The sequence below is a fragment of the Canis aureus genome, chromosome 17 (genome assembly GCF_053574225.1).
Source record: "Canis aureus isolate CA01 chromosome 17, VMU_Caureus_v.1.0, whole genome shotgun sequence".
NCBI classification, from domain to species: domain Eukaryota; kingdom Metazoa; phylum Chordata; class Mammalia; order Carnivora; family Canidae; genus Canis; species Canis aureus.
In genome coordinates, this window is record NC_135627.1 from 18,224,190 (window position 1) to 18,240,890 (window position 16,701).

At 34.5% G+C, this 16,701-nt stretch overlaps 1 protein-coding gene across 1 annotated transcript in view; it reads right to left on the bottom strand.

The window, feature by feature from the left end:
• GPC5 (glypican 5) overlaps positions 1-16,701 on the bottom strand; it is a 1,330,718-nt gene that overhangs the window by 668,135 nt on the left and 645,882 nt on the right. Inside the window, exon 7 of the mRNA XM_077855189.1 lies at positions 10,537-10,693. Coding sequence (XP_077711315.1) covers positions 10,537-10,693 — 157 coding nt within the window. The remainder of the gene's footprint in view (positions 1-10,536; positions 10,694-16,701) is intronic.

Consider the following 16,701-nt stretch of genomic DNA (forward strand, 5'->3'; position numbering starts at 1 on the left):
AGAAAATTAGATTGTCAGATATTTGCCAGCAACTTTCTTTCTTTTTTTTTCTTTCTTTCTTTTTTTCTTTTTTCTTTTTTTTTTGCCAGCAACACTTTCTTCCAGAACAGCAATCAGTGCATATTGAAGAGATGCAAGGAAAGAAAATGTAATCCAACATTCTTTTATCTAGAAAAATTGACTTTTATGTAAAAGAGTCACAAACTCTTATCAACAAATAAAAATTTGTGAAGTATTGTTTTGGTAAGTCCTGCTTAAGAAATGTATTAGAGATGGGATGCCTGGGTGGCTCAGCAGTTGAGCATCTGCCTTTGGCTGAGGGCATGATCCCAGAATGCCGGGGTCAAGTCCCACATCGGGTTTCCTGCATGGAGCCTGCCTCTCCCTCTCCCTATGTCTCTGCCTCTCTCTCTGTGTGTGTCTCTCATGAATAAATAAATAAAAATCTTAAAAAAAAAAGAAATGTATTAGACCTTGACACAAGAACTAGTAGGGAGCATTATATATATAATTACTGGAAGAATAAATTAAGTGTGCAGATGTAGTATGTGTTCTAATGATATCTCAGTCTATCTACCCACCTATCAATACATCTAATCTATTTATTTATTTCATATTCTTGCTAAGGAACAATCTATATGATCACTGAATAGAGTTAATCGATATATATCAATATCTATTATAAGCATAAAATAGGATTAGAATCTGGATAAAATATGCAAAAACGTAACTGACTTTAGTAATCATAATTGGTAGTGGTAGTTTTAGCATTTTTATGATAATGTGATATATCTAATGTGGAGTAAACCAAATGAGTAATGACTTTTTTTTTTCTTTTATCACCTGGGTCTTTAAGAATCATATGTTATCCCTAGATGGTGGTCATAAGAATACATTTCTTATGAAAACCAAGGGTCACATAAACAAGACCGAATTCATGTCTGTGACAGATAATGAATAAACTCAATTTGGAATATTTTCCTATACTATACAACAATGAAACTAGCAAAGACTTTGCAGATTAGGTAAAAAAATGTGAAGAGCCAAATCAGAGAAGGGCCACCTGGCATAATGTGGCACAGTTTGGACTTCAGTAAGAGTAAGAATCACAAATGTCTTTAAAATTGATTTTACAATGTTCTTTAAAAAGTTGGTCACCTTCTGAGAAAGATAGGGAGGGAACAGTTAAATAAAAGGAAATATTCAAGAATCTCTCCTGCCCTTCCTGAAGATCATAATCAAAATAAATAATGTGGGACACCTGGGTGGCTCAATGGCTGAGCATCTGCCTTTGGCTCAGGGTGTGATTCTGGAGTTCCGGGATGAAGCATCACATCAGGCTCCTTGCATGGAGCCTACTTCTCTCTCTGCCTGTGTATCTGCCTCTCTCTTTCTGTGTCTCTCATGAATAAATAAATAAAATCTTTAAAAAAAATAAATAATGCCATCACTGAAGTTGACTTTTGTCCTGAGAATATCTGTCAAAGAAGATAAATAACTCTATAGAATAGGGAAAATGGTATACAAGAATTTTTCAGATGAGTAAGCATATACCTTTGCAAAAAGCAAATTCAACGAATTAGTATGGTAGTAGAAATTAATATAGGATAACATACTGTTCCACTTCCATTCTTTGGGCAGATATACAAAAGTAGTGAAAAAGGGGAAAAAAGTGTTTGCAAAAATGGGGAATATTTATTTATTTATTTATTTATTTATTTATTTATTTATTTATTGCTGCTAAGAATATAAATATGGCACAATCACCCTGTAAAGCAGTTTGGCATTTCCTAGTAAAGCTCAACATGTGCATGCTTTGCTTTGAGACACTGCCATGATACTTCTAGATTTATACTGCAGAGGCTTTGATACATGTGTATCAAGAGACATGTTCAAGATGGTTTATTGCAACAGAACTCACAATATGCAAACACTGAAATCAGTTCCAATGTCCATAAACAATAGAGTAATTAAATGGGTGTGTATAATCATAACTTAGAATACTATACCTTAGTAAACTAAAGGAGTACATCTAAACCCAACATGGGCGAATTTCAAAAATCTAACACTTAAGAGAAAGGAACACACCACGTAACAAAAACCACATGATTCCATTTATATAAGTGCAAAACCCAGCAATATATTGCTTGTGAATGCATATTTTGATGCTTAAAACTCTACAAAGAGGAAAAGGCAGGACGCCTGGGTGGCTCAGGCCTTTGGCTTGAGCATTGGCCTTTGGCTCAGGTTGTGATCCTGGTCCAGGGATCAAGTCTTGCATCAGGTCCCTGTGAGGAGCCTGCTTCTCTCTCTGTCTATGTCTCTGCCTCTCTCTCTGTGTCTCTCATGAATAAATAAACAAAATCTCTAAAAAAAAAAGAGGAAAAGGCAATGATTTTTACATAATTTATGATCATGGTAAACTCTCAGAATGGACTATGTTCAGAGAGTAGCACACAAAGATATGGAAATATTCTGTTTATTGGACTGGTAGAACAAGTTCATTTTATTATTTTCCTTAAACTGTGTGTGTGTATGTGTATATATTCATAGATTTTTCCTCTATCTCTATAGATCTACATTTAATTCTTTCTATCTCTGTATTATTGTTATGACTTCCACTTGTTTTATGGAATATTCCTTCCTTTCTTGCTGGTTCATGGAAACATTTAAGAAAATCTTTGTACATATTTTACTCAACAACTTTTTTGTTTAGGTGGGTGGGGATGGTTTGGGCATTCTTATAATGCTGCGTATGGATTAGGTTATTTAATGCTCACAGGGATGTTTCTTGGCGAGTACCGTCATTATCTCCATCTTAAGGAAATTTAGGCACAGAACAATTACTTGTGCAAGGTATGTAGTAAATTACTTGTGCAATATGCACTTCATTTACACTTTATTTTTTTTAACCAGGTCACTGTATTACTAGTAAAAATAACTGTATGCTCAGAGTGCCTGGTGGGTCAGTTGGTTAGGTGTCTATCGTCGGCTCAGCTCATGATCTCCAGGTCCTGGGATGAAGCCTCATATCCACCTCCCTGCTCAGCAGGAAGTCAGCTTCTTCCCCTTTCTCTGCCCCTCCTCCCACTTGTTCTCACACACACTCTCTCTCAAATAAATAAAATCTATAAAAAAAGAACTGTACATCATACAAAATGACCACATAGAAAAACTTGTAATAGTTCCCCTTTGCCTAACAAATTAAATGCAAACTCTATACTCTGGAATTCAGAATCCATTGTAACATTTTCAATCCACATTTTTATTTTTTTTAAAGATTTTATTTATTTATTCATGAGAGACACAGAGAGAGGAAGAGACATAGGCAGAGGGAGAAGTAGGCTCCCTGTGGGGAGCCCAATGTGGGACTCAATCTCAGGACCCCAGGATCATAACCTAAACCAAAGGCATATGCTTAACCATTGAGCACCCAGGTGCCCTCAATCCACATTTTTAGAATTCCAGTGTTATTTCAAGCAATTTGAATAACTTTGGTCCTCCTAAACGTGTTCCTTATTCTCCCTTTCCTCACAAACCCCCAGTCTTTGTTCACCATGCTTGCTCTTCACAGGATACCTTCTTCCTCCCTATTGTCAAGAATTGAAACTAAATCATAAATCATGCATCCACCCTCTCAAATGCCATTTTCTCATAAACATTGCCATCAATTTATTTTTTCAGATGGCCTTTGTCCTGTCTCCTCTGTGCTGTATTTTCTGATTGCCCCATTTAGATAGTCTATTTCCTTTCTCTTAGTTCACGTAAAACTTTGATTTATCTCTGTTGGAATTTAACATGATTCAGGGGATTGTGCAAGATATTTCTTCAGCGTTCATCACAAACTAGCAGAGTTAAAAGTGAAACATTTCTGCTGACATACCAGAGGCACTGTTCCAAAATGGAAGACTTCAGAAACCCTGAGAAAAGATGGAAGTGGTTCTCCTTTGGTGTCAGGAAGTAAATCCATGACTAAAAACAGTCAAACAGTCTGATACTAAAAGTCACATTGGTTAAGCCATGTTACCAGTCTAATTGTTAGGGCTCCTGATGCCTTCGTGTGTATGATATTGTCTTAGTACGCTAATATGTAAGTGTAGATAGTGTCTTATAAGAGTTCATGCTACTTTCATAGAGACAGAGACACTAATAAATAAAGTATGTAATAAACAAGAGTATGCATTTTTGTTCCTCATAGAAGGAATGGTCCTGAGACCAGAACAACAGCATCAAGTAGAAGCATGTAAGTAATGAATGCCCCACTTCAGACCTCCTATATCAAACACAGCTTTTGAATAAGGATCCCAAGTGCTTTGTGTACACCAGTGACTTTGATGAGCTCTGGGCCCTATTGTTTATATTAATTATTTATAGTTAGATGAGCACTTAATTGGTCAAAAACATATATGAAATACTTTTTATACTTAGTTAGAAGTATGGAAGTCATTAAAGAGCTGAAAGTATACCTAACTTGTTTCTACATGGTCCATTTTATCACTGAATCCTGAGAGAGAATGTAGCAATTTCAATAACCATTCTGTTTATCTGCAACAGAAACCTATAAAAACAGACCTGGGAAGAAATGAGGTTTTATTGACAGTCATAAGACTTTAGGCAAGCCATGATAAAATGTTTCTGATATTTTCTTAAATTTTCATTTTTTACTTCCTCTATTGGTCATATAGTCATATTGAGCATTGTGCTAGTTCAGAAAGACCATAACTTCTATTTTTTACACCCTCTGGCATGGTACAGATTTAGTTATGAGATTTGCAGAAAAGCTGGTTGATCTGGGATGCACGCTAGGAGGCTTCGTAAACTTTAATTAGTAAGTCTTCCCTCTTCACCTCAGTGATTTACAATTAGTTCTGTGTCTAAGCTGAAGCAATGGAAAATCATTCCATAGGCATTCAAGGACGAACCCTCTTATTTCAGTTCTATTATTTAAATTCATGAATGTGATATATAACTTTTCAAGAGAACGAACAATGATTTTAGATGATTCATTAGGCATCCAGATTCCATTACACAATCTTGTTAACAAAATAGCAAGCAGCCAGGATGAGTCTCAATTATTTAGAAACCAAAATGAAGGTGTATAATCAGAATAATATTCATAGTGATCGCATCTTAATTAAAATATATTTATCTTAGATATCTATTCATTTCTTTTTAGTATAATTTTCATCAGTAGTGTAGAAATTGTAGTAGGTGACAATTTCAAAGTGTTTTTAATTTTGACTTTGAACAGAATCAGGAAGTGTTTCTTTGTGAAGTTTTTTATGGCTTTATCATGATCTTTCAATATTAGGCACTGTAAAATGTACATTAAAGTGTATAGTCATTATTCAGGATTATTTTCACTGTGCCACAAAGGTCTGAATCTGAGTAACCATGTAAAAATGATTTATTTTTAGCATCACTGTCACTGAATAATGTAAACATATAAGTTTTTCAGTTATTTTTAGTAAACTTTCTTATATGGAGGGTAATTTATTAAAGGGCGTGTAAAGTAAACTAAATACATTTTATTTTGAATTTGGTGAAACATTAATGTTAGAAAGAATATACATACTTTTAATATGTTTACTTGGAACTACTATTTTTTTTTTTAAGATTTTATTTATTTATTCATGAGAGACACACAGAGAGAGGCAGAGGCACAAGCAGAAGCAGGCTCCTTGCAGGGAGCCCAATGTGGGACTCGATCCCAGGACCCCATGATCATGACCTGAGCTGAAGGCAGATCCTCAACTGCTGAGCCACCCAGGCATCCCTGGAACTACTATTTTTTAAAAGATTATTTATTTATTTATTTATTTATTTATTTATTTATTTATTTATTTATTTGAGATGGGAAGGGGTGGAGGGAAGCTCAAGCAGAATCTTAAGCAGACTCCATCCTGAATGTGAAGTTCAATGCAGGGCTCAGTCCCAAGACTGTGAGAATATGACCTGTGCCAAAATCATGAGTTGAACATTTGACTGAGCCATCCAGGTGCCCCTTTTGGAAATATTATTAATGTAAACCAATATCTGTTTGAATTATTTGTTCGACATAATTTGTATTGGAAAAAATCGTCAGATAAAACAATTTCTACAAAATGAATAATTACATAGTTTTTAAAAATAATTCTGGAAGGAAAAATAAGGATTTTCTTTTTTTCCTTTTTTTTTTAAGGTTGCATGTTCTAAGGAAAATGCCACTTGTAACTTTTTTTGAGTTCTCCTTGGCCTCTATGCTGGAGATTTTGAAATAAAGGTGATTTATGGTGAAAACAAGTTTGAGGAGGAGGAGGCCAAGAATTTTCACTCACACTACAATTCTGCATTACTAAATAAATCAGCAACTTTTATTCTTCAGTGGTTAATAAAGTATTATTTTCATTTTACAATGCACATGGAATACACTATTCTCTTTTAAGGTCATTGTCAGTACCATGCTGCACATGCATTTGTTAGAAGCTGCTCTAAGGTTAATTACTAAGTGACAAGTCCAAAGCCAATATAAACTTTTTACTTTTGGCTATAGAAGGTGAACCAAAATTTCTTTCCAGACCTAGTAACTTTATATTTCGATGTATTACCCTTCTACTTCCAAGTTAATCTCCATTAAGTTGAATACTTTCAGCATTCATAAGCTTGCCTCCTAAGATAACACACAGGGGAATGCTTCATACACTGGATGGTGCTATCAACAGCCAGTACAATAGTTCTACTGTTCTTCTCTCCCTCTCTCTCTCTCTCTCTCTCTCTCTCTCCCTCTTTTTTTTCCTACTGTTCTTTTGATGCAGTTAGCAGTTTTTGAAACAGGGAATCATTGAGAACATACATGGCAAAAGTTTGAGAACTGAGTTTGCAATCTTCAAATAGAATTTGCATTGATGATGAAAATTCATAGAAGAGGAAAAGCAGCTTGTGAAATAATAACCTAATGGCTAATAGTCCTTCTGAAAGAGCCCAAGGCATTAGAATGCTGCACTGGTACTCTGAACGCATCCATCTTCATGATCCCATACAATGACCCTTCTGCAGAAGTATGTTGAGACAACTAGAAAAAAAGTCATCTGAGCACATCTTTAATGATCTCTGTTGTTGTTTACTCGGTTAAAATAAAATTATTTTAAAAACTGCTAAACACACTATATAATATTATACGGACAATGATGAATATGACAATAGAAATGACGTCTGACAGTCTGAAGACTGATAATCACCCTACTATTCTTGAATGTATTATATCTGAATCAACTAATGATCAAATTCATTTTGCCTGAGTTATCACTGTAAGCCACCTTATCAAAATGAATTTGATCACAGGTTACATATATATTTATTTGTTTTTTAAAATTGAAATTGAAATGATCACATAGGAATTGCAAGCAATGCTACTATTCTAAAACTCTACAGGAAATGGTTTTGTTACAGCCTGTTTTTTTATAGCACTCTGGTTTGTTTTTCCTTTGAAATTATCAGAATTTGGGAGTATTAGAAGAATAGTCTAGTAGTTGAAAAAGTATTGATGATAGTGTCCATAGGTTGCTCTGCCTAGAACTTGTTTTCTTTCACTGGTGTTTGGAATCTGTATCAATCAGCTACTTTGAAAGGGTAAGGAGTGTCAGAGGTGAGGCAAAATGAAGATTCAAAGCCATTTTGATCATGTAATTCCAGGTTACTAGTGAAATAACCACACCTACACAAATGAGCCAAATTCAATACAGTTAAAAAATGGAGAGTAAGTTTCCAGAAGATCGGGATTTTCAAATCATTTTACTGAAATAGGAAAATATTCAGTTTCTTAAAAGTAGACACTGCATGGTATAGATGGCTACTTTTTATAAGAAACAAATCAATTATCATTTGATAACTGATAGCCATCAGGTATTTTTAAAAGCTAAACATTTGTTAAATTATTTGATACCATCATGATGAAAACAAAATTATATCTAAAAGGTACATATATATTGATGGTAAAACTCTGCACATTAAAGTGTATATTGATCCCTCTGTTGTCTGAAATAAACATGGATAAAAAACAAACGGAACATCAGACCAAGTGATAATTAGTAAAATATTCATCATTGTCGAAAATTTCCGTAAATAGAGCAAACTCAAATTTGCAGAACACAATATTAGTATTATTCCATGTACTCGTATATATATATATATATAGACATATATGTATAACTGTTTTTAATCAGACATTTTTGAGGTAACAAATGAATTGTATTCTACTTACATTGTATTTTATAAAGAGTAAACACCACTGTAGCGTTTCAAGTTTCTTACACAAATTACACCTGGTAAATGTGCTGGAGCACATGAGTTTTAAGTCATTAAGACCATCCAAAACTATGTCTTAGCTTGCTTTAGCAATACATCAAATGAGCCAAACACAAGGAAAATATGATATTGCTTTATAAAAATAGAAATGTGACCTATGCTTTGCTGCCTTCTCTGTCCCTGTTTATTTCAGCCTACTATCCACAGTGGTTTCCTAACCACTTATTAAAAATTGAAAGGCAACAGCTAACAGCTATAAACTCTGAGAAACATGAGAGGTAGCCCACTTATAGCAGATGTGGATTTTTTTTAAATGTTTGCCTGGGTTGCTAAAAACCATCTAAATCTTAAATCTCTCCAATTCTGATGGATAGTTGCTTGTACCATACCTGTCTATATCTGTAATAATTGAAAACAGGGTTTAGAAGTAAAAATTCATTCTTGTCACCTTGGCAAATATGGTTTTGTGAGAAAATTATTAGTAGTTAAATATCCTCCACTGTCTCTACCTCTTTTGTGAAATAAACAAGACTTATCTATTAATACATAATGAGTTCTTGAACTTATAAATAACTCCAAAAGTGAAAAAAATCCCTATAAAAATGCTAATTCTACACATATACACATAATTCATAGATGAAATTTCAACTTATTTTTTAAAATAATGTTTATTCCTTAAAGCCCTGCTAATATTGAAATGGTAATGGAATTATGATATATATAAATGTTCAAGATAAAATGAAAATGAAAGATTAATATTATCCTAATAGATAAGTATCATAATTCCAAAATACAATGGAGGATATCTTAACTCGTAGTAAGAATAGTTTTTTTCTAGAAAACATTTTCATTTGCATTTTGTACTTCTTCTTCATTTTTGTTGTTTTGGCCTAACCAAAGAAATATAGAGAAACAGAAGAATCAATCTGATAAACTATATTAATGCCAATGACAAAAACTGGTATCCTTACCTGCTTCTACACAAGTAGAAGATATTTAATTTTCACTAGGAAATTGCATTAATACATCAAGAATTTTTTTGGCCCTTTGTTCAATTGCAGCTCCAGTATACTAAATCCCAACTATTTTCCTTCTGTTAGATTTATTTCTGTGTCTAACAGGAAAACATATTTCTTTATATTAATTGTCCTTTGGATTTTGCACCTCTGTGGTTTCCATTCCTTTAACCAATATATTTGCCTTATAAAACAAGATCCTAGAAAGAATGGGGTATTGATGCTTGAAGCATGTGTAGTGTTCTAAATTTACTACAAGAAGTGAAAAGTAAATGAATTCTTCTCCCACCAAAGTCATGAAAGGACATGTCTAACTGTTCCAAAGCAGCCCTTTGTGATTTAGAGGGAGTCTATCAGACCAGCCTCCAGATTGGGCTGCACAGGTCCAGAAAATTACTTTATAAAGTAATCACCTTTGGTATGACCTCAGATAAATGAAGAGCTGATAGGTAGCTAGCCCTGGGTACATTAACTTACACACTTCTTTCTCAGTTGATAACTTTGGTTGTCTTGCCCATATGAATATCTGCATGCACGTAACAGGGAAGAGCCAATATTCTTCATTTTGTAAAGTGAAGAAAAGAAAACAAAATTCACCTGGTGATTTTTTGTTGTCGTTATTTGGAAGTTCTATCTTTTGTGGTGGTGACCAGTCCAGCAATACTGGAAATGGCTTTCAAACCCATACAATCAAAACAAGGTGCATGATTGGTGAGAGTTTTTTTGAAGAACAAAATCATAAGAGTTAAATCCAAGTAGTTTTTCACCATAACTAACCATATATTTAACCAATTTCTTTGCAACCATACTATGATGAAAACCTTGTAAAATATCTTTTATATGATGGTGCAAGATAATGAAATTGCAGAATTTAATTATTTAGTAGGATTTACCCAACCCCATCCTGATTTCACATTATTTACCAATAAACATTTAATAGCCACCCTAATAGTTATTTCATGCCCTGAGGATTATCCAACTTAAAAAAACTTTAATTCTCAGAACTAGTCTTTCACAGAAAAACATCCTATTTCCATTAAAACGTTTAGTTAAAAATAAACAAAATCCCCAAGAATACATGTCCTGAATAAGTAAAAATGGGTTCATTTTCATTTCCAATTCCTTTTGCATGCTTCTGAATTCATTGTCATTATTCCATTATATTCATAATAATAATTATTCTCAATTATACTTTCAAATTAATTCTTTAGAAGAAGTCTTGGAATCATACACTTACAGTCTGTGATTTTTAGTGTCCTCTTGACTTCTCCACTTCCTGATCCCCCACAACCATCTTCATCATCACAGTCCCCGCTGACCTGTTCAACCATGCCACCGCCACTGCCCATTTGGAGTTCCCACTTGTCAGGTTTGGGTGACCTACCCTGTAACAACTAAATATAGATACCAAAAATATTTATTAATAACAAACTCAAATCATCTAAGGAGGCTATTCAGAAACATATGTAGAATTAGAATTATTTTCTTATGTGGATCTACTCTTTCGGTTAGAACACCTTACCAAATTAAAACTGTAACAAATGTTCAAACCACTAAAATAATAGTAAATAATGGGCAAGGTCTTGCAGTTGTGAAGATCTATGATCTGCATATAAACTCAGTGATCAAGCTTTGGTTGAGGCTTTGGAAAGCAAATAAACCAGGCCTTCTTGTGATGGACAGTGTGGCTGGAGAATTTTTTCTTTCTGAATTAACATATGTAAGCATGGTCGATTAAATTTCAATACCACACAACTCCCTTTGCAGTATATTGGCTGATATTGTTGTGCTGTGTTGTAAACCAACAATTCAAAAATTCTCAAAACAGAGTAATAGTCTTCAAGAAAAGATTAGGTGAAAAGAATGTAGAGTTTTGTACACATATATCTATACCTTTAAACTTCCTTGGATCATATGCATACTCCAATGCATATGGCACAAAACTGGACATTGGAACAAAAGACTTCTGTTTCTACAAATCATTTAAGAAATTTAACCAACTTCTTGGTTCTTGGTTCTAAAGCATTTCATTTACTTATATGAGCAAAATAGATGGAAGAGCCATTTTCCCCTACAGCACAAGAGTGCTGGTAATATTTTTGAATAATAATGGAAATGCCTGAACTACTTTTCAAGAAGGTGATGTTATGAATAATAGAATATTTCACTTAAAGCTAAGCCTGAGTAAAATGCTTCAATATGTGACATATACCCCTGTTAGGCAGTTTGGGAGAACACATGACCAAGCATGAGCACTAGAGGGTACTGCTATATTATGAATGAAATGTACCACTGCTGAACATTTATTGGTCATTTAAACTTTCAGGGTGCTTTATGAAAGTATTAGGGTTGCTACTCCTAAGAGATTTTCTAGACAATAGTATCGATGCACAGACAATAATGAAACACACAGCCCAAGGATAATAGTTCATAGTGAAAAACAAGGGGTGAAATATCCTCAGTACAACTACAATGAACATGTTTAACGTCTAAAGACCACTTTCATTAAAGCAACTGGACTTTAACAATTTATAAGCTTTCAAAATTAAAAATAAAATTAGGTCACAAATTGTGAAATATTACAGTTCTTTCAAATTAATTTTCCCTGGGACGCCTGAGTAGCTCAGTGGTTGAGTGTCTACCTTTAGCTCAGGGTGTGATCCCAGGGTCTGGGGAGGTAGCCCCACATTGGGCTCCCTACAAGGAGCCTGTTTCTCCCTCTGCCTGTGTCTCTACCTCTCTCTGTGTGTCTCTCATGAATAAATAAATCAAATCTTTAAAAAATTTTTAATTTTCCCTAACAAAAATGAAATGACAAAATAATTTGACAACAATTTAAGAATTCTGGTCAGAATTTATTTCTGTTATTAGAATTCCTTAATTGTGTTAATAGGTGTTAAGTTTAAAAAGAAGTCTTCCCTGATTTGCTAGCATAGTCCTCTGAAAAAGAGGTTAACATTCCATAAGACACCATCTTACTGAGAAGATCATACGCTGGGAAACAAGCTATCAAATTTTACTTTTTCTTCACTTTTCAGTTTCTCTGACTCTTTACCATCCCTCTCATTGTTTTCCAAGTCCCCCAAAATGAGACATAATCACTATTTCCTATTATCAACTCATCAAAAAATATTCAGAATTCCATCCGACCCACATTTCTGGGTTCCCAATAGTCCCATCTCCCTCTGATTGGGGTCAGTATCTCCATGTCCCCTACATGAAAGTTCTACCTTGCAATGTTCATTTCCTTATTTCTCAATCATCACAAATCCACAAATGTTCATTTTCATTCTCACAATTATAAGAAAATGTGTCTTACAAAAATCAGCAGTATATTTCCAACCAACAAAAACCAGCTTTTCACAAGATCCTTATTCAAATCCCACATCTTTTGGACTACACTATTCTGATTTGTTCTTGTTTGATCATCTTTCTCTTCACATTTCCAAGAAAATAAAGATAAATGTTTCAGTTAATAGCAGAAACCTCTGTTCTTCCTTTGTAGTCTGATTCTGGGAATCCGTCCTAACAGATTGTGCTTTCACCTGTATACAAATTACGCACAAGTCTTTATCTCCAGCTCTTCCTACAATACTTTGTCTCTAAGCAGCGATTGGATCTAAAAATGCACACTACTGCTTTGTATCTTAAAACTTTCATCTCCGCTATTGGTGTATCATTACAACTTCTCTTCCCAACCCCTTATAGAGGTCCCTCCACCTACTACCACCATATTATTTTCAGTCCCTCCACCTACTGCCACCATATTATTTTCCCCAAATCACTACTTTCACCATGTCCTTTCTCTGCCTTAATGTTCCTGTAACCCTTAACTGTCAAAAACTACTCATTCACAACATGTGTCTGGAGGAGAAATATCACTACAGATAGACAAATCACAGAAAGAGAATCTATGGCAAAACGTTTGTGAAATTCCTACCATAGTCTCTACTCGATATCCGTGAACTAAAGGCTTTTGAGCAAACTCACAGTAAGCAATCTTGTTTAACCATTGAAAGTCATCTCACATTTTCCAAATTCACATAAGCAAATTACCCCATCCCCTCATTCAACACCCATTGACGTGTATTTTGAAATGAGGTCTAGAAAATAAAGTTCAAATTTTGCTGTAGTCCAATTTTTGTTTTTGTTAATTATGTCTAAACACAGTCTCCCAGCACCCAGATTCTGCCCTGGAGTGGTCAGTGTGCTTTTCCCTGGAAATTGTGTGAATTTATAGGTCTATAATTTTGTTTGTGCTTGTTTTATACTCTTTTCACTTCCAATTCTTGTTTTTCCTCCACACAGAATCTCCCTGTCGTCTTTTTCAACTCATCATATTATACTTAAACCTCAAGTTCAAACTCAAATTTAACTCTTTTCCCATTCCATGCATACTGCTTGAATCTTTTAAATCTGTGTCCTATTCACAGGCACTTAGTTTTCTTTTCTTTTCTTTTTTTCTTTTCTTTTTCTTTTCTTTTCTTTTTTTTTTTTTCTTAATTTTACTTATTTATTTGAGAGAAAGAGAGAAAGCACAGAGGGAGATGGAGAAGCAGACCCAAGCAGGAAGCCTGACACGGGGCTCCATCCCAGGATGCCCAGGATCATGACCTGAGCTAAAGGCAGATGCTTAACCAACTGAGTACCCAGGTGCCCCCTTAATTAACTTTCTTGAGCATATACTATGCGTTTCTCATTGTTGGTAAGTCTCTCAAAGATGAGAGACGATTTCATCATTTTTAAGCTCCCAATGATGACTAGAGGGATTTCTACATTATAGAAGTTAAATAAAAAAGCTTTAATTAATTTGAAATTTGAAAATAATTAATTAAATTTACTCTGCCTTCTATGTCCTTTTTATCTAATTTAGTAAAGTGCTTTTAGTTTTACTCCAATCTTCAGAGGCCATGATATTCTAGAATAGATTTTGGATTCTGCTTATTGACTGGTAGAAGAATTCATTTATTTATTCAATGACATGCATTGAGTACATATTATACAACACACATATATTTTGAAGGATATAATTCACATCAAAGGAGAAGATGTAGTCTTAGCTCTTAAAAAGTACTCAGTATGCATTTCTTATTTCAAATCAGCCTTCATGAATATGCAATTGTAAGGTAAAATTAATATAAAGGAAATAATGTGAAAATCAGGAAAAGAAAAACAGACTAAAGGTTTAGTTTTGTGACCCTGCTAAATTATTTTTCTTTTCAATCTTAAAAAAGAAGTTAATCTCAATCTTGAGCTCCTGGAAACATCTGAAAAAGTTGTTTAAACAGAAAATTAACATTAAAGGATTATGTCAAGAGATACTTCCCCAAAATATTTGTGTTTGCTACCCTATGAGCTAGGTATAAAAAGAGTATTCCAATTTTTTTAAAGATTTTATTTAATTTTTAAAAGATTTTATTAATTAGAGACACAGAGAGAGAGAGAGAGAGAGAGAGAGAGAGAGGCAGAGACACAGGCAGAGGGAGAAGCAGTCTCCATGCAGGGAGCCCGAGGTGGGATTCAATCCCAGGACTTCAGGATCATGCCCTGGGCGGAAGGCAGGTGCTAAGCACTGAGTCATCCAGGGATTCCCTATTCCAAATTTTTTTAAAAGATTTTATTTATTTATTCATGAGAGATACCCACAGAAAGAGGGAGGCAGAGACATAGGCAGAAGGAGAAACAGGCCCAATGCAAGGAGCCCGACGTGAGACTACATCCCGGGACTCCAGGATCATGCTTGGGCCAAAGGCAGGCGCTAAACTGCTGAGCCACCCAGGTGTCCCTCCAATTACCTTTTTAAATGAATATTCAGGAATTGGAATCTAGTGTCAAAAACTTATTTATATAAAATATTCATTTTTTTCCCAGAGTAGGGAGGGAACTTTAGCTTTACTATTTGGGTAACAGGCAATGGAATCCTCCCCTGTTCTTTCCCAGGGTATCAGCTCTTTACAATCCTCTCTTCCTCCAGTGCCTGGAAGGCTGCATGCAAATCACTCCTCCAATGCTCTGTTGGCTCTGCCTTTATGGACAAGTGTTAGTTCACATAGTATTCTCAAGCCACTTTTGAGAAAAATACACAGCTTTCACCAAAGAGGAGCCTTCCCTCATATGTCTTTAAGTAAAACAGAAAATTTCTACATATGTACAATTAAAGCCACATACAAAAATAAAATGACCCTACAGAATAATGAAGCTAATTTTTATAAATGACTTACAAAAATCAATCATATTACAGTAGATATACCACACACAGTATCAAATCTCTCTTCATTTCATCACATAAGTGGATAGCTGTTCCATATACTCATAAAATACAGAACATGTTATAAGAATTTTTCAAAATTTACAACCTCAAAAAATTAATATTACTTCTCTGGGACTACATTCTCTGCATCTTTAAATTAAGAGAAGAAAATCTATTTAGAAGTCTTTGGGAGTATTATTTGGGTTTAATTATGTAAAGTGCTACCATATTATGAGTGTTCACTAATAGTTATTTGTATCATAATTATCATTATAACTAGTAGGAACTGAGACCAGTACCCTGATTCTGTCTTTGAAAATAGGAACCCAGGCGGAGGTAAACATTTTTCCCTTCATCCTCACCCCATCTTGGCTTTGAGTCTGCCCAATTATAAAGATGGTGGAATTTGAACACTTAAACCTGTTCCCTAGTCATGAAAGATAGAAAGTGGATCAATACATACATATTTATAGAACAATTAAAAGAGAGGAAAGGGCACTATTTTGAGTCCCAGACATACATAAATTGTGTGCCTTTAAGCAAATCACTTAAGCCCATTAATATTTATTTTATTCTCCTGAATGCAAGGGAAAGTACTGTATACAGCATAAGGTGCTGAATTCACTTGCAGTGTCCTGTGCAAGATAGATACAACCTCCATAAAATTGAAAAGTAAAGTCAGGACGGTGAAAAAACTCACAACTTTTAGGGTATTCCCCTTTCCTCAATGCCAGGCAGTTCGTGCAGTCAGCTGATTAGCTGAAAATAGTCAGTTCTGATGACTGATGCTTCCTGCTTATGTTTAATTGGTTTAGGAAGCTCATTAGGTATGCTATCTTGGAGGATGAGTTTGGTGGGTAGAATATCTGATGACTCTAAGGCAAATGTATTTCTTTCAGCTGGTGAATTAATCTCTCAATAGACTCAATTTGCTTTTTACTAACAGTCTGGCAACATCCCATAGTTGCAATATCCTTTCAAACACTTACAATAAAATCTGGCTATAGATGGTTCACATACACAACATGTTTGCTGTGAAAGAGAAATGTATTCATCAAAAATTTCCAAATGTGAAAGCCATTGAATGTGCCTCAAAATCCTATACATAGTGAAGCATCTCTAAAATATTTCCTCCATCCCCTTATAACCATT